The sequence below is a fragment of the Toxorhynchites rutilus genome, chromosome 1 (assembly GCF_029784135.1).
Source record: "Toxorhynchites rutilus septentrionalis strain SRP chromosome 1, ASM2978413v1, whole genome shotgun sequence".
Classification (NCBI taxonomy): Eukaryota; Metazoa; Arthropoda; class Insecta; order Diptera; family Culicidae; genus Toxorhynchites; species Toxorhynchites rutilus.
The window spans coordinates 56,243,224-56,269,678 of NC_073744.1; the positions used below are offsets into that span (position 1 = coordinate 56,243,224).

The 26,455-nt window shown below is 37.6% G+C and overlaps 1 protein-coding gene across 17 annotated transcripts in view; it reads left to right on the top strand.

The window, feature by feature from the left end:
• The window catches only part of LOC129762197 (afadin), a 294,629-nt gene that overhangs the window by 239,896 nt on the left and 28,278 nt on the right, over positions 1-26,455 (top strand). For 11 of the 17 annotated variants that reach the window (XM_055760231.1, XM_055760229.1, XM_055760234.1 and 8 more), the window contains 4 exons: positions 7,000-7,206; positions 7,298-7,763; positions 7,834-8,358; positions 12,898-13,267. In XM_055760231.1, coding sequence (XP_055616206.1) covers positions 7,000-7,206; positions 7,298-7,763; positions 7,834-8,358; positions 12,898-13,267 — 1,568 coding nt within the window. Of the gene's footprint in view, positions 1-6,999; positions 7,207-7,297; positions 7,764-7,833; positions 8,359-12,897; positions 13,268-13,546; positions 14,254-21,979; positions 22,797-26,455 lie in introns of all 17 variants that reach the window. The other 6 variants (XM_055760237.1, XM_055760239.1, XM_055760233.1 and 3 more) reach the window with 4 other exon arrangements.

The following is a 26,455-nucleotide window of genomic DNA, read 5'->3' on the forward strand; positions in this document are numbered from 1 at the left end:
ATTTTTTATTCGAATGGAAATTTGTATTTCTTTTGGGTTGGAGGATATATGAATTTTTCACAGCAATTGGGAATATTTTGACTCAAGTGTAACTTTTATTAGGGCATATCGATTTTAGTAGGAGAAATCTTCAATCATTTTTATCTCAAAAACTATGAGTTGTACCGGAATAGTGCCTTTGAAAGAGTTATAGAGCGTTGATGTTCAAACGTGAAAAAATATACACTCAGAAAAAAATAATCCTTCTTTTATATTTATGAAAAAAACTTTAATTTTCAATATCTAAAATATGTATTTTTTTATTTATTTTAATTTAATTTCATATGACATAGAAGTAGAAAATTTGAAAAATAATTCCAAGATGGTAAAACTATTTTTTTTTCAAACTTTGTGGAACATCGAATTTTTATAAATTTTCGAAACATAGAATTTTTGTTTGTTAACAATCAATTTTAGTCACAAATTATGAATCCTGATGTGATTTAAAACAAAAAGTTCATTATGAATCTCCTTCTAAATGTAGCCGTTTTCGAGATATTGAAAGAAATGTTTCTTATTTCTTGTCTTATTTACAGTATATAGGTCCTTCCAATAAGTTTATCGTGTTATACTATCATGTTCATGATTCTTTTTTAATTTGCTTATAATTTTCAATAACTTCTCTAAATATATGATTATGATAAAACTATATATTTAGGAGTTACAATAAAAATCAATTCAAGAAAATTAATGTCAATGATAACGATATTAAAAGAATACATAATATACAAACTTTTAACATGTTATACATGTTGCGCCAACAGAGCACAAACATTTACAAAAGAAACAAAAATAGTTCTCAACAATTTGTTAAAATAATTCATATATTTTTCGCAGTTTAAGAGATAGTAATAATAACACTAGAGTTTTAAGCATCTATTTTCATTAATTAACAGTATACAGTTCTATTTTTCCACTATTTTCTGACGTTTCTATACACATTATGATAACTTGTTGCATTGTCGTTAGAGTATAACTTTTCTGCTACTTTATTCTCGGATACAGGTACAAAAGAATGTTATTTTTAGGTACCTGAGATTTCTTTGGTGTTATCATACATGCTACTCAACTCTTCCACACCCTGATCATATTCTTCTTGTGGCATATATGAAAATAACAAATTTGTAAGAAAAATAGTTCTCAACAATTTTATAAAACAATTCATATATTTTTCGCAGTTTAAGAGATATTAATAAGAACACTAGAGTTTTAAGCATATATTTTCATTAACTCACAATTTTGTTGTATACAGTTTTATTTTTTCACTATTTTCGGACGTTTCTATACACATTATGATAACTTGTTGCATTGTCGTTAGAGTATAACTTTTCTGCTACTTTATTCTCGGATACAGGTACAAAAGAATGTTGTTTTTGGGTACCTGAGATTTCTTTGGCGTTATCATACATGCTCAACTCTTGCACACCCTGATCATATTCTTCTTGTGGCATATTTGAAAATGACAATTTTATAAGATACTCTTCTTTTCGCTTGCTAGCCCAGTCAAACAACGCTTTTGCACTCGTAATCGAATGTTTATGCTACCTAACCAAACTAGTTCTTGTTGCCATCCATTTTAATATACCACCAATTGCATCACAAGGGGCCTTATTACGAACGTCACTTCACGGTGAAAACGAAGTGAATTGTGTACAACGTTATTACGGCTGCCACTGTGTGTGTAGAATCCGGAAGAGTTCATCCGTCGTGACAACTTTGAAGAACTCGGTGTTATTCTGAATATCACGATACTGTCACGTCACGGGGAAAACAAGTATATTTGTCACTTGTGTTTTAGATGGTGAAAGCTAGTCACGCGGAATGGAGTAAGTTTAATTTCGGATTTATTTAGCTTTTTTACTAAAATTTTGAATCTTGTCTTGCTTTTTAAGAGAGAAAAGATAAACAAACAGCAATTTACCCGCTTGTTGGCATTTTTAGAACGAAACCCTGACGTAGCCAGAGGACGTAAATTTGTTCATTTGGATTCGATAAATGCGCTATGGGATGTAATTGGGGAATAAAAATGTAGCTCCCGTAGACCGATTGCAACATGGCGAAATGTCTAATTTTGATTGTCCTAAATGAATAGAAATTTTTGGTTTCTATTTTAAGGATCAGACTAACAGAGAGTTGCAACCCCATTGTTGGCCCAGCCAAAGGAAAAGGCGATACTGTTACCGAACAGCCTGTTTATTTACGGCTTCGATCTATAATTGTAAGGTATTAGTTTCATTCAATAGTATGGCAATATATAACCTACAAATCAGTGGTCTATATAAAGTCTAAGCCTTTCTTTTCTGGTGACCAACAATATCGGAATTGTTTTTGAAATGGACCTGAATAATGTTGAATTATATAGTTTCAATAACACTAAATATTACAAATTTCAACGAATCAATTTATAAATTTTCACCGCCTGCGATCTGTTTAAGATTTTATGATTTTAGCCCTTCTCTTTCCGCTGATTGACGTTTCGACGTTTAGAGTCCTTCAAGCGTAGGCTGGCGGCTCGTTGTGCGGTATTAGAAGAAATTGTTGTCAGTTTACTCGATGTCGCTGTGACAACAGCCATAAAATGGCAATGTAGGCCACTGGCCCAAAACGATCATTATGATTGATTATGTATAATATTGATTTATCGATATTTTCAATATAAAATAATAATTGTAATGTTTTTCCAACATTGCAGAGCTGGTTTTTGTAATTCAAATATTCGCAATTGGTGGACAAGACCCGAATCAGGACGATAGTTACATCGAATAAGGCCATTGATCTTTTGTTTTTACGTAATAGATATTTTCAACGATATTGTTTTGAAGACACACTTTGAATGAAATAATTTTCATGTTTCAAATAAGGAAAAATGAATCTATCATTGCAAAGCTTTTGAATTAATAATTTTTAAATTATTCTCTAGTTCTTTTTCCACAATTTTTATATCCGTCTAAAGAAAATCTGAATATTTTTCTGCTTTTGGCAAATTCCTTGAAAGATGTTTCATATGAAAATTATGCTTCTGACCGATATCAAATTACACGAGAATGGGAAAGATAAGAGGATTAAACTTCAGAATACCATATGGGAGTAGCTCAGATTATACTGTTCATGAGATGGATAAATTCGGGTTTATTCTGAGATATAGAAGATATTATTATTCATCAAAATGGTAGAAACGATTCTTAAAAAATGATTTTAACGTTGTCCAATACTAAATACTTCTCACTATTCAAACAAGTAAGACAGAGCTGAGTATTCTTCCACATCTTTGAACCAGCATTTGATTCAGAAAACTAACGCACCAATCAAATGAATCATGGGATCATCGAAATATAATAGCAAACTTGTTATTCTAAAACATACGCTTAGTCAAATGGAATATTACCTCAAACACTGTATTAATTTTACCTACATAACGTTCAAACGTCCGAAATTATGCTACCGACATAACGTTCAAACTCCCGAAATTATGCAACCGACATGTCTCTTATAAACTGGAATGAACTCTTCCACTTCACGGAGTTTATTTTTACACGCATTTGTCCGTGACAATGATGATAGACACAAAAAGATCGAGTGAAGTGTAAGTGACGTGATAGCGTATGTGGCAGTGATGTTCGTGATAAGGCCCAAGGTCTTCTGCCGTGTGATGTTGCAAAAAATGCCATTCTGCGTCAATGTATTTCAGTTTGAACTGACATAAACTCGCAAAATTTTTCCGTTTTTTATACTGGGATGCAGCCGACATGAATTTTATTCGTTTTACCTACATTTTTTGTTTCAAAAATGTAACCAATTTAGAAAATAAATACTTGCACAACTCATGTGTCATGACTCAAAACTTCAGATATAACTACAAAGCTTACATTTTCCAGAGAACCTTTTTCATCTCCATAATAAAAAACGAAAGACTGGATTGTTGCTTGATCATTGTTCCAGTGATGACTTTGAACTTCAAATTGATGTACAAATGAGTAATTTTCGGAAAAATCGCAAATCACGACAACCTCATTCTCTTGCAAATTAGCTTTTAGATTGGTAAGAAATGTCGACTGTTGTGTTTTAATGTAATCATGAGTGAGTAATTTTTAAATGATTCTTAAGCTCTTCTAGGAACCATTTTTCAAACTCGTCCACTGTTAGGCATTTTTTTCATTCGCGAAGGTAACAGTTTTTTTTATCTATTTGATGTGTAACATGGTATTTTTTCCATATATTCTTTGCATTTGATGTCATGTCATTGAGACTATGAAGCAAAAGGTTTACATTTTCGTGGATTGTACAAACGCAAACGTTATGAGGTCCTGAAATACTAAGCAATTTGCAATGCTTCGGAGGCATTGATGCAAAAGAGCTGAATCCAATTTTGCAATTTGGATTAATTTTCTTAAACCAGTTGATAGTTTCCCGCAATGACGTAATTAATAACCTTTTCTGGATTTGTTGACGCTTCCTATCTTTGGCTACAGAAACATAGTTCCTTTTCCAGGTAATGGTCGACTGATTTCGTTGTCATTAGAAAATTCCGAAACATGATTTATGACATCTTCACTCAAACTTTATCCATAATTGCATTGCATATTTCATTCACCAGATTTTTGGCTTAAAATTGCTATATATTCATTAACCTAAAATTCTTTTTTCTCACGGCTCCATTTCTTGGACGGGCCAAGACTCGTTAAAAACTCAAAATCGTTAAAATTCCAACTTCTTCTGACGTTGTTGCCTCTGTGTGGAGAAATTTCTTCTTGAGCTGATTGATAATCTCATCAAACTGTTTTGCCTTTTGGTTATAGCTCGACTCTTCGTCTTCTTCACGTTGGAAGAAAAATAGATTTTTTTAATACCTTTAGAATTTTTTTGCTCAGGGTAATTACCCTGTCCAAGGCTCCTCATCATTATCGGTGAAACGTTAATACCGGCGATTCCCTTGTTCAGTAGCTCAATGTTGTACGCTCGGGAAAACTCTGGGAATCATGCGAAGATGCTGAAATGACTGAAATTGTTGATGAAATTTCTTCTAAAGTATTTGCTACTGCTATCGGTTCATCTACATCTGGATTAGAAGATTGCTCTTCTGTATTGTTCTGCTCCTTAGTATTGCTAATTGCTATTGCTATTGTTCTGCTTCGGTTAGGAAGAGTATAGAGATAAACGACATGATTTGCAAATGTATGTAAAAGGATATGTGAAGTATCTAAAAGGATATTGCATCACACTGTCTAAATCACTGACGCAGTTTTGAAACGTTTTTCAGATGAACATTTCTTACCGTTTTTCGGAAACGGTCTACAACGAGAGAGAATTTTGTTGCAGTCCATTGTGGTATACCGCTATTAACTCTATAACGAAGACTGTTGGTCTGAGTAACTTTATATTAGGTTGTGGAAAAGTGATCCATTATTTTCTCGTTGGCTGGCTTTAGTGATCAATATCTGGCGTAATATCGATCATACAATTTCAAGTTAAGGTGCGTTGTAAAGGTGACATTTCAAACTAAAACAATTATTTAGCTGTTTTTGTTTGTTCCAATCAGATGTGAGTTACAGGGTGTTAACAATGGAAGTCAACAAAGAGAAAATTCGGTACATTTCACACTTTTCCTTTTATAAATACAAAAATGCAAGCCAGGCTGCTGAAATTGTGAATGGTGTTTATGGTTTCGATACTGCAACAGTGAAATACTTGCACTTCAATTTATTTTTGAAAAAAAAAACCAAATATTTTTAAATATTTTTTTTTTTAGTGCAATACACTAAATTCAGATCTCTACTGGCAACAAATGGATCATTTGAAGCTAGCGATTTACCAGAAACGTCCTGAATTGACGAAAATAAGAGGCGTTGTGTTCGATCAGGACAACACGAGGCCACACAATTCCGAGAGCTTGATTTGTATGTTTCAATGCATCCACTATATAGTCCAGACCTGGCACCAAGCGATTACCACCATTTGGTCGCATTATAAGATAATAAATTGGAAAAGAAATAATATAATTGGGAAATCAAAAGAATTGGGATCAAAAGAAGATTGTAAAAATCTATTGCTGGAGTTTTTCGCCAATAAGGACCAATATTTTTATGATAGAAACATTATGAAGCTACTTTTAGAAAGGTAACAATTTGTCCAACAAAACGGTACATTTGACCCAAATCGAACAATTCGGAGCATATTAAAAAATGTTTTGAATTTCACCCAAAAACAATGGATTACTTTTCCCGCAACCTAAAAAATATACAGAGGTACCTTTTAAAATACCTGACTTCAGGTACAATCTTGGCATAAGGTAAACAAGTTAATTATTGTTGTACCCATAACGCCCGGTTGAATCAACGAGGTGTATTTGTGTAGCTTGGATTTCAATTCCACTTTGAAAACTGTTCGTGTTTTGATTGTGCAACACAAATAATATGTTAAAAGATTGTATTAAGATAAAAAAAAGATTATTAATATCGCTACGTTTTGTATCAACTCACATGTCTTCAAATTATTTTCAACGTTTCAATACAACGATGGAGTTGTTGGAAATTATAAGCAAATTCATAAAAATAATATTTTAGATATATATTTTTTAGATATAAATTGTCAATGATTTCTCGTAGTAAAATCGATACGCCCTATTTAAAAGTTAAACTTGAGTCAAAATATTCCCAATTGCTGTGGAAAACTTATATTTCCTCCAACTTAATCGAAACAATAACTTTCATACGAATAAAAAAATCTACATTTTTAGGACGATTTCATTTGGAATTGCTCAATATTCATTTTCGTTTCATTCAAATGATGTGAATTACTAACCATCTCCATCGAACCCATTTGTGGAGGCGCTTGGTAGCGGTACCGCGCGAATTTATTGAACATTCGCGTTCGTTCAAAAGCATATTGCGACTCCATGAAAAACTCGAAACTCATATTATTAACGCACGGTTGTGATCTGAAATCAATTTATTTTCCACTCAGGACAAACACATTCCCCAAGCAGCAGCCATCCCATGCGGCGGCAACCATGTCAAGTGAACCCGGTGGCCAGGAGCCCATCCTACCGGCGGTGCTGGAATTTCCCGAACAACACCAGGATGCCTTCCTGCAGGCCGTTATCAGCGAATTAGATGTCAATTCACCAAACTTTAAGCTAGCTCCAGTGTACACGCTATATTTATGCGCTAGGTAAGTGGGGGGAGGGGAACGCAGAGGATGCACGAGTCAATATGATGTGATATGATGCTTCTATTGCTTTTATCCGAACATACACACACAGGTATCGCGCCTCTACCCACTACCGTCCCGATCTGCAGCCAACCGAACGTGCCCACAAGTTAACAGTATTCCTCCATCACGTTGCCAACCTGATCCAGAACGTCGTTCAGGAGCAGTACACCGATGCCAAAATTCTATCCTTTTGGATGGCGAACAGTTCCGAGTTTTTGCACTTCCTCAAATCGGATCGACACATCTCGGCTTTCAGCGTCCAGGCGCAGGAAGTGCTGGCGGAAAGCGTGCAAACCGCATTCCGGAATCTGGTGTCAATTTTCCACGTGGAGCTCTCCCAAACGCTGAACCAGTTTTTATCGGAGAACATCGACCACGATTCCGCCGCCGGTCTGGTGCTGTCCGTGTTGGGCTCGGCGATGGCGCTGCTGAGAAGGTGTCGCGTGAATGCGGCTCTCACGATACAGCTGTTCTCGCAGCTGTTCCACTACATCAATGTGGTTTGCTTCAACAAGGTGAATCAAATGAGCTTGAAACTTTTTCCGTTAAGTGTGGCTATGGCTAATATAACTTTACTCTCAACAGTTTGTCACAACATCACATATGTGCACAAGCGCCTGGGGAAAAGCGCTGAGTGAACGTCTCTCCTTGCTCGAGCTGTGGGCGGAGAAGCAAGGGCTCGAACTGGCAGCCGACTGCCATCTGGCAAAGATAAACCAATGTGCTCAGTTTCTGCAGGCACCCAAAACTTCGGTCACCGAGGTGCAACAGTTAGCCTGTTCGTGTTTCCGTTTGAACTCACTCCAAATGGCAGCGCTACTTTCACAGGAAACCATCCCCCGGAATCTGATTGACACTGCCGTACGGATGGCCGAGTCCGTAGCGGACGAGTTGAGCCGTGCCGACGGGCGGGAGATTCGGCTGGAGGAATCTCCGGAGCTGCCGCTGGCGCTGCTCCTGCCGGATGATGGATTCAGTTGCGATGTGGTCCGTGGGATCCCGGCCGGGCTGGTGGACTTTTTGAGTCCCTTCCAGATGGCCAATATGTGTCGGCTGGCGTCGCAACCGACCAGCATCGGGCTATGGACTGTGTATATGCATCAGTTTAATGTGAGTATAGTATGTTGTTGCGATTGAATCTCCTTTTTTATTTGGTGTGAAAATATTTTCAATTACACTTTCATGCAAAGCAAAAATATACAGAGAAACATATGTCGGGAGTTTGTGTAGATAAGAGAAACACTGGTAAATTGAAAGGTTGAAGCTAAATATTTCAAAGTTTGTACGTATAACCCTTCGCCTACTGCTCAGTGGAAACTAGGATCTACAGGGTTGTAAATAAGAACAACGGTACATCACTCACACTTATCCATATTGTGCTGTCAGCTGTAATTCACATAGGATCTGACAACAATCCTGAACCGAACAAGGAGGTTGAAACTGCGAGCGGATTAAGGTTTCTAATGCTCAAAGGCCACAGGGTCAACTGTTCTATGCCGAACCGCACAGTGAGGGAGGCATGAAGACACCTTTCGTGTCCGAAAAACGCAACAAATAGTGAAATGTAGTGATTCTTCAACACCATGAACGGTTTCAAACTATTCTCATTATTAACATCTTTACTTTGAACAACAAACAACAATATAATAATCTTTTGGAATAAATTAACTATGGTTCTTCTGTATTCTTATTTTAAATCTAAATGTGACGTCACATGCTTCTACTTGCGGTTTTATGAAGCGGTGCGAGTGGAGGTGCAACTGCTTCCCGTGGATGGATGTGGTATAGTATATTTCCTGATCGCTTAGCCACGGAGACTTTCTACACCATCAGTTCTATTGTTGGTTATTCAATCCTGATCGCGCCGAGGAACACAATGGCGTCTTTGTTGGACCTAACCGCCATGATTAGTCACAATCGCCACATTGTGGTGCCCCGAAACCCCCTAAACGGACCGCAACTTCCCGCTTTTTCACAATCCTACATATGTATATGAATATATTCAATGATTTACCTTTTTCTCACATAAAGTGTGACTGTACGTTGCACACTTTGAGATAGTTTTAGAGCGAATATCAAACTTACTAATGCACTAAGTTTTCATTCGTCCAAAAGTGGTTCTTTTCCTCACCGTCAACCTACGGAAGAAACCAGGCATAACGATAGTAAAAATCACTTTTTACTTCACTTGGCCCTTTCGGCCACTTACCCAATTTAATCACAGCGCGCACAAACTGCTCTCTGGTGTAGTCAGGATAGAACTCCGTTGACTCCTGCTAGCACGCCGAGCAAGAGGTCGACAATCAACCTTATTAATCTAGAAAACCCGAGCTTTTCGGTATTTATGTTTTGGATCCTACTCGCGAGTGCCTTCATCCCTGCCCGATCCATGGAAGACCTTCTCGGGGGAACGGCAACTCTCATACGCCGAGAGTGAGTGATGAAGCGAGAGACTAGAAGGTGCGGGAAACTGAACATCGTGCGGAGAGTTAGATTTTGGTCGACACGTTCTATTTTGGAACTACCGGTTACAGTTTTCCCATCGCGTTTCGGTGAAAAGTGAATTCTTAGAAAATAAGAGCCTTTGTGTTTCTCCGAAATTAGCAAAACGACAAATTCCATGCCAACTCGACTTGCCTCGACTCGACTCAATGGTCCGGGAGGTGCACTTAAGTGGAAATAAGCAGCTAGAGCTCGACAGTTATTCTCTAGACAAAAATTGTCTTCGACAAAGTTTTTTTTATATCCAAAATATATATTTTATTAAGGCTCATATGGCGTCAGCCTAACGGGGCCGGGAGTTCAATATTTCGACAATGTTTGCTTACAACTATGTTAGTAATATGTAACCGATTACTCGCGGTTGGCTCGAGGTTAGTATTGCAAGTGTTCTCATAATTGGTATGTTGCAGTCTTCGATGCTCTGTACGTGTGCCCGATACGGGATACTTCCTATTGGGATGCAGCTGACCATTAATCAGCAACGCCCCCCTAGTCTGTACCTCATATCTAGCGTGGTGCGTCTTTCTCGACTCGAGGAATCCAGGATAGAATGGTCACTAGCCGGCGCAATCATCAGCTCGTGTAGAGTTGTCATGAGCGGTACAACCTTTGGCTCTTGTTGAATGATCAGTGGACTGCACAACCTTCGGCCCGTGCATCTGTAAAGAGTGTGTGTATGTATTGCCGCGACTAAGTAAAAGTTTATCGATCGGATAGGAGGTATATGAAACGGGGACACAACGAAGGAAACATCATTAAACGTTGACATCGGCGTTTCTGAGGAACAGGTTCGACAAAGTTGTTACATATGATAGAGCGCTCATTTTCGTGTTGTCAAGAATAGGGTGACCAAAATTTTGGATGAAATAAAAAATCTAACTTTCTTGTCTTTATAGATAGAGGTAAATATAGTTCAACAATGTTGTAGCCTCCGTTATATTAAGCAAATTTGAAGAACAAAGTTTTTTGTCTATTGAAATAACCGATAAAGCGCTTTATTCCTAATTTGCGTTAGGGTCATTATGAAAAAATGGTCTAACTTTTATATTTCAAATTTTACATGCAAACAGTTTTCAGAAGACTTTTAGAGCTTACTAAGACAATCATTTTGCGGATTTCGTAATTTACGTAATTTTTTTTTTTAAACCTCGATTTTCGGTGATTGTTCGTTTTCCGAAAAAACTCAAATTTTAACGTTTGTGACACCAGTAAATGAAGTCCGAATGAGCTAATATTTTGCATAGGGTATATTACCGTGCAAATCAACATTTCATAGCAAGTTCCGAATGAAAAATCGAGTCAACTATTTTTATTGGCTCTAAACCATACTTTTCGTTTCGTATTCCCAGAGTGTCGATTTTAGACAAAAAAAAATTTTTTTTTTTTCGAGATGACACTAGATCTTGACGTTTCATGTCATTTTAAGACATATGGCATCAACATTTTTTTTTTCGAAAACCCCGATTTCCTTTATTCCCCTCATGTATGATTTTTTTGATTTTCAAAAAACTCAAACTTTGACCGCTTTGCGCCACTGTCTCTTAAGTCCTATTGAGCTGAAATTTGGCATAGGGAGATTTTTCGAGGTGGTGAACATTTTTTATAGGGTAACTTTCCGAAATTTTTGGGTCGATTTTTTCCCATACATCCATTGGCACCCTACTGTACTCTTACTTATCTGATCGGGAGGCCATTGCGGTGGTGAATTCTGTGCGTTCCAGAACTTTCAACATTCCATCTGGTGTGCTTTAAGGATGTTTTTAGGGACTACTGATATTCATTCATTATTGTGCACCCGTGGCCGAGTGGTTAGCGTCATAACTAACATGCCGGGTGTTCGGGTTCGATTCCCGTTCTGGTCGGGGGAATTTTTCGTCAAAGAAATTTCCTCCGACTTGCATTGTGATCACGCGTATTCTAGAGCTTGCCACTCAGAATGCATTCAAGGCGTGTTATTTGGCATAGAAATCTTAACTAAGTACTAATAAAAATGACGCAAGTAATACTACGTTGAGACGGCGAAGTTCCTCTAGGAACGTTAGTGCCATTGAAGAAGAAGAAGAAGTGATATTCATCATTGACATCAATGACCTGTATGAGCTTCATCAAAATTGAGTTTCACCGATGATTTGAAATTCTTCCGAGTGATTACATCTATCAGTGCAAATCAATATCCTTCACTCGCTCCAACATTGTTATTGGCTGTCATTATCGAATGGAACTGGATCCTCTGGAACGTGAATTATATTTGTGATCTTAGAATAACAATCGATTCTAAACTGAAATTCAATGAACATACAAAGATCCCGCGCGGTTTTATTCGTCGTCATGCCTTTGGTTTCACCGATGTGTATTGCTTCAAGACGCTGTACTACTCGCTAGTTCGAAGTATTCTGGAACATGCTTCTCCGGTTTGGCTTCCGTTCCAAGTTACGCAAATCTTTGCGATCCCAGCAAAAGCTTGAGAAGTTCTATCATTATTCGCTTTTTCACAAAAGATCCCGCGCTTCGTTCTGATTGGTTGACGAAGAAATACGCAAACATTCACGAAAACTTTTATTCATTGTGAAGGGTTGAAAAAAAAAACTTTAGTCGTTTTTTTTGTCAGCGAGTCGTCGTAAGCTAATTCCCCTTTTATTTTCGAAATAACAATATGAAAATAACTGATATAAGCCTCATTTCCGTATACACTTCACGGTGAAAATGAAATGAAGTGTATCCGCGATGACAACGGTACAGTGTCGACATCTTGATACGAAATTAGTTTTCCACTAAAACTTATCATTATAATATAACATTATTCTCAGACACAATTTATGTAAGAGATTATTTTTCCACATGGAAGAGAAAAAAGTTTTCCATATGAATTGAACACTAATTTGATACGGAGAAGGTAATTCAAATTTTCTGCCTGAGAAACCCATTATTATCTTTGAACCTTCAATAATTCGTAAAACGAAGTTCAATGGACTGCCGTTCATTTCGTTTTCACCGTGAAGTGTATATGGGAATAAGGCCCTATATGCTCGAAATTCCATTCCTTATAATGTTGAAATTCGAACGAATAGAATAGAGTGCATAATTAGATCTAATGTTTCATAAACCCCTCATTGCGATCCCCTTATAACCCATTCCTGTATCCCACAGCAGGGACGGTCGCCCAGCGTAATGTCCAGTAAGCTGCCCCAGCCCGAGATTCACATCATCAAGCTGCACAAAAACGCGAGCGGCATGGGCCTATCGATTGTGGCAGCGAAGGGAGCCGGCCAGGAGCGGCTGGGAATCTACATCAAATCGGTGGTCACCGGTGGCGCGGCAGATCTAGACGGGCGGTTGCAGGCCGGCGACCAGCTGCTTGAAGTGGACGGCCAAAGCCTGATCGGAATCACCCAGGAACGGGCAGCCGATCACCTGGTGCGAACGGGACCCGTTGTGACCCTGAAGGTAGCCAAACAGGGTGCGATATATCACGGGCTGGCCACCCTACTGCAGCAGCCCAGTCCGGTCATTCAACGCGGTAAGTAGTAAAGCGCTGCTTTCACTGTCGAATCATGCAAAAGACTACAAATGTCGGAATGAGATGGTGGAGGGTTATGTCGTTTGCATTCGTCATACGCTAGACTGTTGTTTGCATACTAAATACTAACAAGGTAACGTTTGCTAAACATCCTCATGCTGCTTGTAATTTGTGTGGTACACACGGCAATCATCATTCTGTCGGTAAAATGGTAATATATTAAATTTCTAATCATTCACGCTGATTATATTCGTTGTGCTGTTATCGCTAACCATCCAGTAGAAACAGAGAATGAGTTTAATTGCAACGTTTACGACAACGAGGGAAATCGACGCTACCATTTCGGCCGTTCGAATGAGAGTCTCAATTTCCATGGCAGTTCGCGATCACTGTCCCGTAGGGGGTCCTATCGTCGACCCTTGACATCGATGATGAACCACACCAACTCCACACCGTACCTTTCCTACAACGACACCCTTCGGCGAATGTCCAATCCGGACATCACTCAACCGCGGCGCTACAGTCTTTCGCTATCGAACGAGGACATTCTGTCGAACGATCAACTGCAACAGATTCACTTTGACCCGCGGTATCGGGACTGCCGTTCGACGGTTAGTTTGAACAGTGTTTATAATCGAACCAGAAGTAGCAGTTTAGGAAGCATTGGGAGGATGAACGCCCCAACCGGTAGCGGGAATATCCCATCGGTGGTGTGTCCCGACAACGGAGGAGGAGCGAAACCGGTTCGTTATGACGCACCGCCATCGATTTACGTTGAGGACTATGACTCGCGGGGAAGTAGCCACAGCAGCCGAGAGATGATTAGAATAGACGAAACGGGTGAGCCGGAAACGCCGCCTTCGGTGGATATTCCGATATTTGAGGTGAAAGTGGAAGCGCCATCGACGGATTCGAATCTGTCGTTTGTGGCCGATGTTAATCTGGACGATATTCCCTACATCGATGACGATGAGGATGAGCAAAGGGTAGGATTGTTACCTCCTGTTGGTGGTGATATTATTCACGCAGTGTATTTGGTTTTGCCCCCCTCTGCCAAACGAGTAACCTTTTGAATTCTTTCCGATTTGAATGACATTTTTAAGATGCCTACGAAGGAAGAGATTTTTTCCACGGCTTAAGATTTCATTTTCGGACTCAAAACTATCATTTTAAAAATATGATTTGAAGTAAATAATGACTTGAAACCTGTTAGCTGTTGTTGAATGATGTCTGAGAAATTTATTTATGATTTTAAAAATATTCCGAGCACCATTCCTTTTATTTTGTCGATGTTTTCATTGGTTGAAGAGGTGGATGTTCGTCTTCGACGCGGAAAATCGTTCATTTCTTCTGGGCCATCTTGCAGAGGGGCCACAACACGCTTTAATCGCGGCCGCCAAAAAAAAAAAGTGAAGGGAGTTTGAGCAAATTCTCAAATTAACTCTTAGAATTAACATATACTGTTGATTGCTCGCTGTCTGGATCGACCCTGAAACACTGATATTACTGACTTACCAAGTAGTTTTGCAGTATCTTTTAACAAAATTAAATTTCCAACACTCTAAGAAAAACGCTCAGAATGGTAACAGAAAATCCGAACCAAATTGAGTTTTTGGTGGAGTGGCAGCGTCGACAGCAACTGCTTTCAGCTCTCACCGGTGAAAAATATCTTCTTCACATCAGGTTCGAAATGCGTTGCACCTTGACGCCACTTTTATCACGGAAACAATGCTCGATTTCACGAAAATTTATTGATTGAGCGGAAAACCAGCAAGTTATTCACGATTTATCAGGCATCCTGCTAGCGACCAGATTACGTTGGCAGCGAGGCTTTCTAAATGGCTTTTTTAAAGGCCGAGTTTTGAGATTCGTTTTCCAAATTGTCCTTTTTCAAGGTGAGAGGCTAATGAACTGAGAAAACCTTTATAATTCAAAATATCATCCTAACCTCAATCACTTTACCAACAGAAAAAAAAATCGCTTTAGATTCCCAGAGCCACGCAACGGTATGAAAATCGACGTTGCACGTCATATTTAATATTTTCCTTCTGCTATAATTCTGTCCGTCAGTGCAAACTATCCATTATACTTACTCCGCGCATATTCTGAGAATGCATTCTGAGTCGAAAAATTTTGCACGTTCGTTCAACAAGGTAGCAAAATAAAAGCCAGTACGAGTAAATATTTATCGCTGATCAATCTTGACTTCGATTGACTTTCAAGCATATTTATAGATCTTTGTAGTTTTACCAATATTTATACAATTTTGTGATTTTAATAGATTTTTCAAAGCTTTCGTGCTAAAGAAAAAAAATCGTTTGGGTTTATCTTTCGAAAGTAATTGTCATATTACTTCGTCAGTCGGTAAAGGGGTATTGGTGCTTTAGTCCCAGTACAGATTCAGAAAAGATGTGGTACAAAAATAAACAAGAACTCCCTACCAGACGGCATGAAAATTGACGCAGTGTCTCTACCGAATGAAATTGCCCTACTGTGTGCGATACCTATCTTCCATTCTTCCTTTGAATCGAGCAAAACAGCTGTGTCTGATGAATCGTGAATGCTGTGAAATTGTGAAAACGGTCGGAGCTTAAATTGCAATATTTTCTCTATCCACATTGTCTGTAGAAAGAATGCTACGTTTGTTATTTCTATTTTATAAAACGTGCCTTGTTTTCTGATGCGTACCACTACTGAAAGACGTGGTCCAAACTAAAAACGCATTTCTGAGCTTTTCGTTATCGTTACATTTGTATGTGTAACAATATCGAAAAGCTCAGAAATTTAAAATAAAGAGGATAAAGAAGAACATGAACGAGAATATATCTTTCTCTGTCTGGGCCGTGTATTTGGCAAACTATACGAAAAGCTTTCATATGCTTTCATTTAAATGTGTTTCGCTCGCTCATATTGGCCCTAGCATATATATTATACGAATGATATACATGTATTGGGGAGTAGAACATTTTTTGTTATTTTTCAGTACATTTAATGTATTAAATCGGGATACCCTAATATGTGCTAAAAATTAACTTTGAGTGTAGTTGAGTCACCAAATGTATTCTGCAACATTTTCAACGTTTCGGCACAAGAAATTTTGTTTATAACACCAAATTCTACAAAATATCATTGACCAATAGAACATAAAAAAATATCAAAAATCACCGGGCAAAAAAAAATAACTTGTTCCTAATGAGGCTGTAAGCAAACTAAATGACAGATCGTGCTCAAAATTGACATCAAGACACTGAAGGTAGTATCAACTTACAACAAATTTGAAAAATCCTCAGCGGAAAGATTTAAAATTAAAAATTCCCGGTATATATTTGACAGAATGTAAGCACAGATCGGATTCGGTTATATAGAGACTCGATTATATATATTCGATGAATTTGAACGTTAGGGTGAAAGTTAGTTGGCTATGATAAGTACAGTGGAATTTTCCTCGTGATTTTTGAATATTTTCTCGCCTGGAATTGTTTAAAATGACATCGCAGCGAAATTAAGAGAAAAATAAGTTGGATGTCAGAGAAAAAGTTGTAGAGCGATTCAAAAACTTTAATTTAGTATTACCAAATTGGTAACAATTCATACGATAAACAATATGATAAAAACAATCAAGTTTATTGTACATTTTTGGGATAATAATACCTTAAAAACCACCAACTTTTAAGTTTTTCTCTTCCAAAATGTTATTTTAATCCACTAATAACGGAAGCAATAGAATCGTCCTACGTAGCGTACTTGTTGAAGTAGAGTCAACTAGAGGCAAACAAAGCCCGAAACAGAGAAAAAGTTCAATAACTGTCATTGTTGAAACATATGCGTAGAAGGATTTTTTTTCAATATATGATCATCTTATCATCATATGATCATTACCTTCTGAAAGAATTCGGATTATTTTTGTGGGAATGGTATTTTCTGACTTTAAGGGGATATATCGAAAATCTTTCATATTCAGACAACGAAATATGTATGTGTGTAAAACAATAAAAAAGTTTTTCCTTGACTCGATCATATATAGTGAAAGGAATTTGGAGACTAATTATAATCGAGCCATCTAGAGGCTTGCCAAATAGTTCAGGAATAAGAACGGGAAACGTAAACCCAAAAAACTAAACAAAAATTTTTAGAAGGATTTTAGTGAGTAGTTAAAACCGAGAATGAAACCATTCAATTAAACATTCTTAGATGTATCTTAGATGTATTTGGTTTCTATAAAGAAGAATCATTTAGATGCTGAAGAGACTTTACGAAGGAGATTATGACTTTCAGATTTTTTTTTCATAAAATTTGTCACATTCCAAATTAAAGTTCTGTTTGTAAACTATCGTAGCGTGTATATCGTGACTTTTCTGTTGACCTTGGTTTGTCCATTTAGGGTGTTTTCACGCAACTAGTAAATGCAAATCGATTTTTCTTCATAAAATCACACATAATCAAAGCGAGTTTGGGTTTGTGGAAAAGCCCTAAGTCTCTTGTTCCTAATTCTACCATAAGGCGTTGAAATTATTCAAACGATTTTCCCCAAAGACAAATTATTATCCTGGTAAAAAACTAAACAAAAGTTTTTAGAAAGATTTAAGTGAGTAAATAAAACTGAGAAACCTGTTGTTCAAATTGTGTCATCGTAGAATAAGCTTTCAACTGATGCGATACTAAAATCCACAGTGCTTCTTGTGTGTCGTTCGTTGCTTGGTGTTGGTGCGACTTGTAAGACCTGTGACCAACCCCACTATCTTGCATGAGGACCATCGTGATACTCTTGTTTTTTTTATTTCTGCTATACGCAAAGGACACCATAAACAAACTGCAGCGCGCCAAGCGGTGGCCATAGAAATCATATGGACAAACAAAATTAGTGAATCGGACAACTCGTGATCAGAATTGATCGAAATGCGTTGATTACATGGTTAGCTGTATAAATCTGATACAAATGATGTGCAAGCATGATGCTTACAATATTTGTAAGTGTTATAATCCAGAAAAGGTCTGAATGCGTAAAAATATACTATAAAACTACTGTAAATCATGAAGAAGACAGTATTATTTATATGTTTTGAAATATTGGAAAACCTGTTTTGGCAAAGGTGTGCTGAATTAGTGCATTCAATGGAGGCGATCTGACGTAGTGGTAACATCCATACCTCTCACGCAGAGATCACGAGTTCAATTCTCACTCCCGACATTCTTCCAAAAATGGAAATAAAAGTGACGAACCAGCCGAAATGTGTTGAAAGTCACTATAATAAAGAAAAAAAAAAGTGCATTCAACAAAGTGGACAAACCATGATCATATTTTCGACTGGACAAATCAAATCCAAACTTTTTACCTTACCTCTGCAAACAAGGCGTGCCTGAATCGCTCGCTCGAAATTAAAATGCAGCGCTTGTTCGTACAGACACTGTGTAGAGATGAGATATTGCAAATTAGCCTCACCCGTCTATAACTTATTGTATATCAATGAACCATTCGCGATTTTTGATACTCAATCTCGCACCCACTAGCAAGAAGTTAGTAGCTTCTCCTAATATTGATGACACACACAACGATTTTGTTCGATACAAAGCTCAAGAGCAAAATCACTTCGGGGGATCGAAAAAAATTTTTTTTTTAAACAATTGCTCAGTGATGCGACAGAGAGCCTTTTATCACTATTTTAATATTCCACGCACTGAATCGGATTCAGATTCTGAAACGGTTAAAAATCTGTTAACTGTAGCATTTGAAGAGTGTAAATATAGTGCATTGGGTTCTTTTGAATTGGCAGCCCCCCAATACCAAAAATTCAGCTTGTTTGCAACCCATTTCGGTCCTATTCATTACTCGCGAAAAACCCAATACCACGTACAATTAACTCCTGAGTTATTATGATTTTGTAGAGATGGAACTTTAAATCAAAGCGAAGCAACAAAATATTCGTGCATAGACCGTCTCGGTGACTGCTTAATTGAAACTCTAACTCGTTACACATTTTCAGGAGTTCTTCAACTCCTATATCTCTAATTTTATTGTGCTTCCTGCAGCAGTCACACTGGTCAACCATGTTCGCATTGCTTTAAGCATAGGGGACCGATTCTGAGTGAGAAATGTTGAAATGTCGACTAATGCCTCTTTGTTTCGCAATCACGGACCTTCACTTGACGTAAATGTCGAAGTCCCGAAATTCACCCGACCAATCTATTATGGTGATTGCAAATGGGACAAACAGAGCGGCATGGCATCAGTCCTCCAACCGAAATGTCGAACAAGCGAAATCTTTCCGTAGCCCTACGTCAACAATGCGGTTTGGTCTTAGACATAAACCTCAGTATTTTTTTAGGATACTTTTTACCTCACTAGTCAAAAATACTGCTTCTTTTTTATGTTGAAGCATTCTAAGGAAATCATCAAAATTACAGCAATTCTAGTGGCAGAAATATAATCTCTTTCAACAAGGTCATTAAATGTTTTAAAGATGTTTAGTAGTACAATTCGACTGTGTTACTGTATATATAAACATGTATTTCTTGTCTATTTGTGTCTGTCTGTCTGTCTGATTCTTATGGACTCGGAAACTACTGAACCAATCAACATGAAAATTGGTATGTAGGGTTTTTTGGGGTCGGGGAACGTTCTTATGATAGTTCGAGCCTTCTCCCCCTCTCAAGCTCGCTAAACAACTCGAAAACTAATCAAAAAATTGGAATCAAACTTAGCATATAGAGGTTTTAGGGATCGATAAACATTGCTATGGTAGTTCGACGCTCCCCCCCTCTCCAAAGGGTGGTGGGGGTGGTACTTCCATACAAATGAAACACAAATTACTGCATAACTCGAGAACTAATCAAGCTAATTGAGCCATATTTGGCATGTGGAGGTTTCTAGAGGGCTCGAAACATTTCTATGGTGGTTCGAAACACCTATCCCCTCTCGAAGGGTATGAGGGCTGCCATACAAATTAAACACAAATTTTTGCTTTACTCGAGAATTAATTTCATTAAGCAAATGAAACCAAATTAGGCATATGGAGGTTTTAGGGTGCAATAAATGTTTCTATGGTGGTTAGACACTCCTTTCCCCTCTCTAAAGATGCGGATGCTGATCAACTCGAGAAATAATCAAACAAATGGAATCAAACTTATCATATAGAGGTTTTAAGGATCGATAAACGTTTCTATGGTAGTTCAACGCTCCTCCCCCCTCTCTAAAGGGGGGGCTCTTATGCAAATGAAACGCAAATTTCTGCATAACTCGAGAACTAATCAATCAAATGGAGCCAAATTTGGGATGTGAAGGTTTTTGGGTACGAGAAATGTTTCTATAATGGTATGACAACCCTTCCTACTCTGGAAAGAAGAGGTAGTCCCATAAAAATAATGCACATATTTCAACCAAACATCTTCCCACCCAAACATGACAATTGAAAATTTTCGGAAAACTCTGAAGGAAAATTCGAAAAATTCAATTCGCATGTGTTCTACAATTACCTATTGACAAGCGTTGTTAGTCCATCTAATGTTTGCTGTAGCGTAATTGATCTTCGTTCGAAAGTTTCGTATTTTCTATCATATTTTCTGTATCAAACATTTATTCCGTGTAACGGAGAAACATGTTATTTGCAAGTGGATGAAAAATCTTGCACGTAAATTGTGTCTGAAAATAATCTGATATTACAATATCGAGTGTTGGTTGAAGTACTGAAATTTTATAGTAAAAAATAATTTTAAAGGGTAGATTAGAAGATCAATCAATTTACAGTTCTGCGATTGGACCCGTGAACGGGCGCTTAGTAAGAAAACGTGAATGTGATAACGAAAAATATATTTTGGGTGGGACGAAGTTTGCCGGGTCAGCTAATAAATTGATAAAAATGTGGGACAATGAAAAATGGTCTAAAATACAGTACTGTTCCGTTCAAAACGGTACGTTTGGTCAACCTAACTTGAATAGTCTAAAACACTAAAACTTCAAGAAGAAAGTAGAAAGTACAACTGTTCATTGTTGTTCGTTGAGAAAATTTGAGTTTTGGGCTAAAAGTTTGTTACCCCGATGGAGTCCTTTTTCGGATGTGGGAATCAGTGCTCTTGATTTTTGGATAAGATTTTGGAATGAAGAGCCTTCATTGCTGCACCCGTTGTTCGGATGAACGAAACTATACGATAATTCGATTTGATGCGTAGTTTAATTCGTTATTGATTCTATTTCTTGCTTTTGCCTATCTCTTAGGTGAAGAGAGTAGATGAAAATAATGACTCGATAGCTCTCTTTGGCTAGCGGTCGGAAGCTGTGACGAAAATTCTGTAAATGACATTATGGCGTGCACCAATTTTACTTTTATTGAAAAATTCGTTTTTCCATCCTTTTCTACAGTTTTTTGGACACATTATCCACAACCAACAGTTTTCGAGTAATCATTTTACGAAGAGTGACTAACGGTCAATTGATCTGTGGAAAAAAAATCATCAAGGCCATGTTTAAAATTTCATTCGAATCGGAGAAGATTTTGCAAGTTCTTCTTTCCTTTTTTTGGCAGACTACACATAGAAAAGTCCTTTATGGTTTTATATGTTAGATTATTTCTGATTCTGTCGGAACAAGGTATTGCTTCTTCATTTCATAAATCGAGATGAATTTTCGATTCGAAACAAACGAAAGCTGCTTACTCAGCACAACTTCGGGCGCGTGTTCAGAGTTATACTAATATTTATCACCAATTTGCTCGTATCCAGGAAACTAGATTCTACACAAATGGGGACGACGATGAGGAGGAACCATCACGAGCGACCTTTCGAGCACCAACAGTATCCCATAGCGTCACACTGGGCAACATCTGCAGTATCATGATTAACCCTGGCAGTCGGCGGGGCAGCAATTCGTCTTCTCGCAAGACTGTCAGTTTCGATATTCTAGCCAATTGCACCGATGAAAGCAGTACTGCTGCTGCTGCTGCAAGCAACCGTTTTAACAATAACAGCCCTCACTGCTTCCCTGCTCGTCCCGTCCCGAACGAGGTGAGGGACGAATATGATACTAAATGGAAGCGCCAATGGATAGACAATGGAAACGTTCAAGGTGACCGGGAGAAGTTAGAAAAAACAGTTGCTGCTGAAGCTCCGAATGAATCATTATTCAAATTTTGTAAAATTAAAACGAATAGCGGTAGCAATAATAACAATAGCAATAATGATCGCAGTAACGCTGCTGATGTGGAGCTTAATGAAGGCGAAGATCGTGCGGACGATATCGACGGTTACGTCCGCCAGAGCCATGTGAATGCCATTAGGGACTACGTTACTCGTAATTACGTTTGTGCCCCGCAAGAGAACGTCGCTCAATCGAACAATAATAACAACGCGTACGTCAGTCCTGCCGATAATGGAAGTGATGACGGCGACGGTGACGACAGCGACCATTGCAAGTTGATGAGAAACATACGGCTGCTCAAGGAGAGCAGTTTCGATGGGAAGGAAGGAAGTGGAAGAGTGGCAGATAAACCCCATTTTTATCGAGTTGATAATGAAAATGTTAACATTAGTAATCTCAAAGGTAATCTTTCCAGTGACGAGAGCTGTTTTATAACTGAATTCCATTAAGAGGGATGCTATGGGGCGAAACCATAACGAACATCAACACCAACACCAACCTTAAAAAACTAGACTAGATTTTTGTCATTGATGTAAGTGGCCTGGAGTCCCACTCGTGGCTCCACTTTTTCAAACATTAGTGTTTGCACTCTCCTATACTTGTATAGCGTTCCGTAAGTGCAAGACATATCAATCAATTCTCATGTTTCAATATTGCCTTTTATCGCTCGCCGCCACAAACACCGTTGCTTTTATTCCTTCTCATTCCAACACGCGAATCGGTTTTGCATCCGCCTGCTCCAAATTGTTGTTACCAAACATATATTGAATATACATTTTATAACGTACTTTGTATTGATTGTATATAACAGAACGATAGTGTCGATTTCGGTTCCCATAGTTTCGCGGCATGATTGTGAAGAACGTCACGCTGGTTCGTGATGCAGAGTATGTGGTACATAAGGATCAGTGGTGGACTTTTCGTTTTTCCCATGCGTTATCTATCATGTGTGCTTCAATTTAGACATGCTGAATTTCAATCGTAGGGTATAACCCATAGAAAATGTCAGCCATGGAAAACTCTTCTCTCCATTCTCTGTTGTCAATATTTTCACAGTTGAACTGACAATCGATGCTAGAAACGTCTAACCGATTACTCAAGATTGAGTCGAGTCGATTTTTACAATTAATTTACAGCTTAAGGTAATATTATATTATCAGGCACGTAGCGTAACCGGCACGGCACGTTTCATGCAAGACAAATATTATTGCGTGTGTTTCAAATGTGTATGCGTATATATAGCGGAACGGCTCCAGGCATACACAGCACGTTTCAGACAAATGCATGAAGGAATTCTCGAAAAGAATATTTTGCCGGTGCCGGGCACGAGCTACACGAGCGAGTAGCACCATACATACAAATCAAACGTCGAAGTTCGTGGTATGGGTGCGATCGTCGCTCTTCGGTACGACATCGGTTCAACCATCAGTAGCATTTCTCCGCTCCGTCTGCGCTGCCGGTTCCTACAGAGAAGTTGCTATGCCTGATGATATGAATACATCATGTATCTGCCGGTGTCGGTACGTGCCGTTAACGCTACGTGCTGGATAATATAAAACGGCCTTTATTCGCAATGGGGAATTTTTCAATTTTCTGTACATAATCGACGTGAAATGTGATCTTTTGGGAAGAAGCTGACTGTTTAACAGCTAACGGATTTCATACCAACTCGTCTTAGGAGTTGGCAGCACCATCTCGGATAGCAGTGAAACGTTGTGGGTGTAAAAACACTGGTCATTTAACACGTTGAGTGCCACGGTTTTATAGCGACTTTATGAAAATTTTTAAACGTATCAGGGCCAACATTTCTTATCGTAATGGAAGGTATTTTTGTTTGAAAGGGAATGCTTATAAGCTTATATGCTTATATTATAGCGAATTCGTTTTTGTTCAGTTTCAACCCCAGTGCCGCACTAACTGCTGTCAAAACGTTTTTTTATTCACTCAGTTTCGCACTCAGTGTCGCACTAATTCGCCCCGAAAACTGTTAGTTTCGCACTGAGATGTTTCACGGGTTGGCACTCGGGTTCACCAATACAACTATACTGAACTGTCAAGTTCCGAATATTATTTTGGAAAATCTAAAAATAAAGACTATGAAAATGGAAAACCTGCTGCTTTTGCTTTTGTATTATTGAAAGCGTAATCCAATTCGGATTCTGATTTTGAAGAGTATATTCGAGTAGACGGCATTAAGCTACGTGTGCTTTCATTGGGAGGTGAAAATAATGATGGATATTCAGGTGGAATAAATTTCAAAATCAAAATTATGAATGAAAATTTACTTTAACGTATCGAATATTTATTTTATGTGATTAAATAAGAGGATTTTTCCGATATCGCAGAAACATATTGAACGAAAACTGTGTCTAATGATGATTTTATATTATAATAGTAATTATTTGTGGAACAAACAGGAAATGCATCGACAAATGGTTAAGTGAGTGTCAGAACTACATGTGTTAGGTAATCGAACAATATGAAGTACAAATTTTCATTCAAACTTTTATATGTTTACACTGCACTTGGCCCTTCTGATCTGATGGAGAACAATTTACCTCCCAAGCACTAATATCACCACCAGACGTCGACACTGTACATTTGCCGTCGTAAATATAAACAAATCAGACTATATAACGTACACCAACAAACCAACGCATTCGTGAAACTGAAAACGTTTTTTTATTACAGAGTCAGTTTGGCACTGACTCAGTTTTAAAAACGAATTCGCTATTAGTTACCGTTATTATCATATGTTATACTGTCAGTCACCGGTGACTGACGCAGCCTGAGCGGAAATTCGGTGTCAGTCACCGGTCAACGTGTTAATACAAAAAAAAATACAAATCAAAACAATCATGATCTTTTTTTTCTTCTTCCTCTTCATAACTGTTCCATAGATTGGTTGTCTTTCTAATCCGGTCCCTTTGGTTAAAAGAGGATATTGAAATACATGTATCAAACCATGAATAAACAACTTACTCGACGTTGAATTGTGTGGTACCGCTGGTGGCTCCATAATAGAACTCAACGAAATTATGAATTTGTTTTTTTCCAAATATAGCTGATATCTATTTTGTACGAATCGTAGAAACATTGATATTGAAACATTGACATTGAAACATTCCAATAATCACATAACGGTGCAAATGAAACTGAAGAGATGCGTATTGCCACAAATATTCTTTGTTTTTTTCTCATACAGCGAACTAAGTGCTTTACTTCTGTTTGCAAAACAGCAATTCCAAATGAAATCGTCCTTAAAATGCATATTTTAAAAACTTGTATTTTTGATTCCAATGAAAGTGTGTATTCCGTTTGGGTTGGAGGAAATATGAGTTTTTCACATCAATTGGGAATTTTTTGACTCAAGCGTAACTTTTGAAAAGGGCGTATCGATTTTAGTAAGAGAAATCTTTGATAATTTATATCTCAAAAACTATGAGTCGTACCGAAATAGTGGCTTAGATAGAGTTATAGAGTATTGTTGGATTAATTTGAAAAAAATATACACTGAGAAGAAAAATTAGTACTCTTTTTTTATTTACAAAATAAAATTTTAATTTGCGATATCAAAAAATATGGTCTCAGTGTATTTTTTTTTTCAAATTAAGCCAACAATACTCTATAACTCTTTCTAACACACTATTTCGGTACGACTCATATTTTTTTAGATATAAATTATCAAAGATTTCTCTTACTCAAATCGATACGCCCTTTTCAAAAGTTACGCTTGAGTCAAAAAATGAACCATGGAGATGTATTTGGAAAAGTTGTTGGAAATTATAAGCAAATTCATAAAATTTCATGAACATGACGGTATAACACGACAAACATATTAAAAGGGATTATTTACTATAAAAAAGACAATAAATTAGAAATATTTTTTTTAATATTTCGAGAATGGCTACATTTAGAAGGAGATTGATAATAACCTTTTTTGTTTTAAATCACAACAGGATTCATAATTTGTGGCTAAAAATGATTGTTAACATACAAAAATTCGAAGTTTCGAAAATTCCTAAAAATTTGATGTTCCACAAAGTTCGTCAAAAATAGTT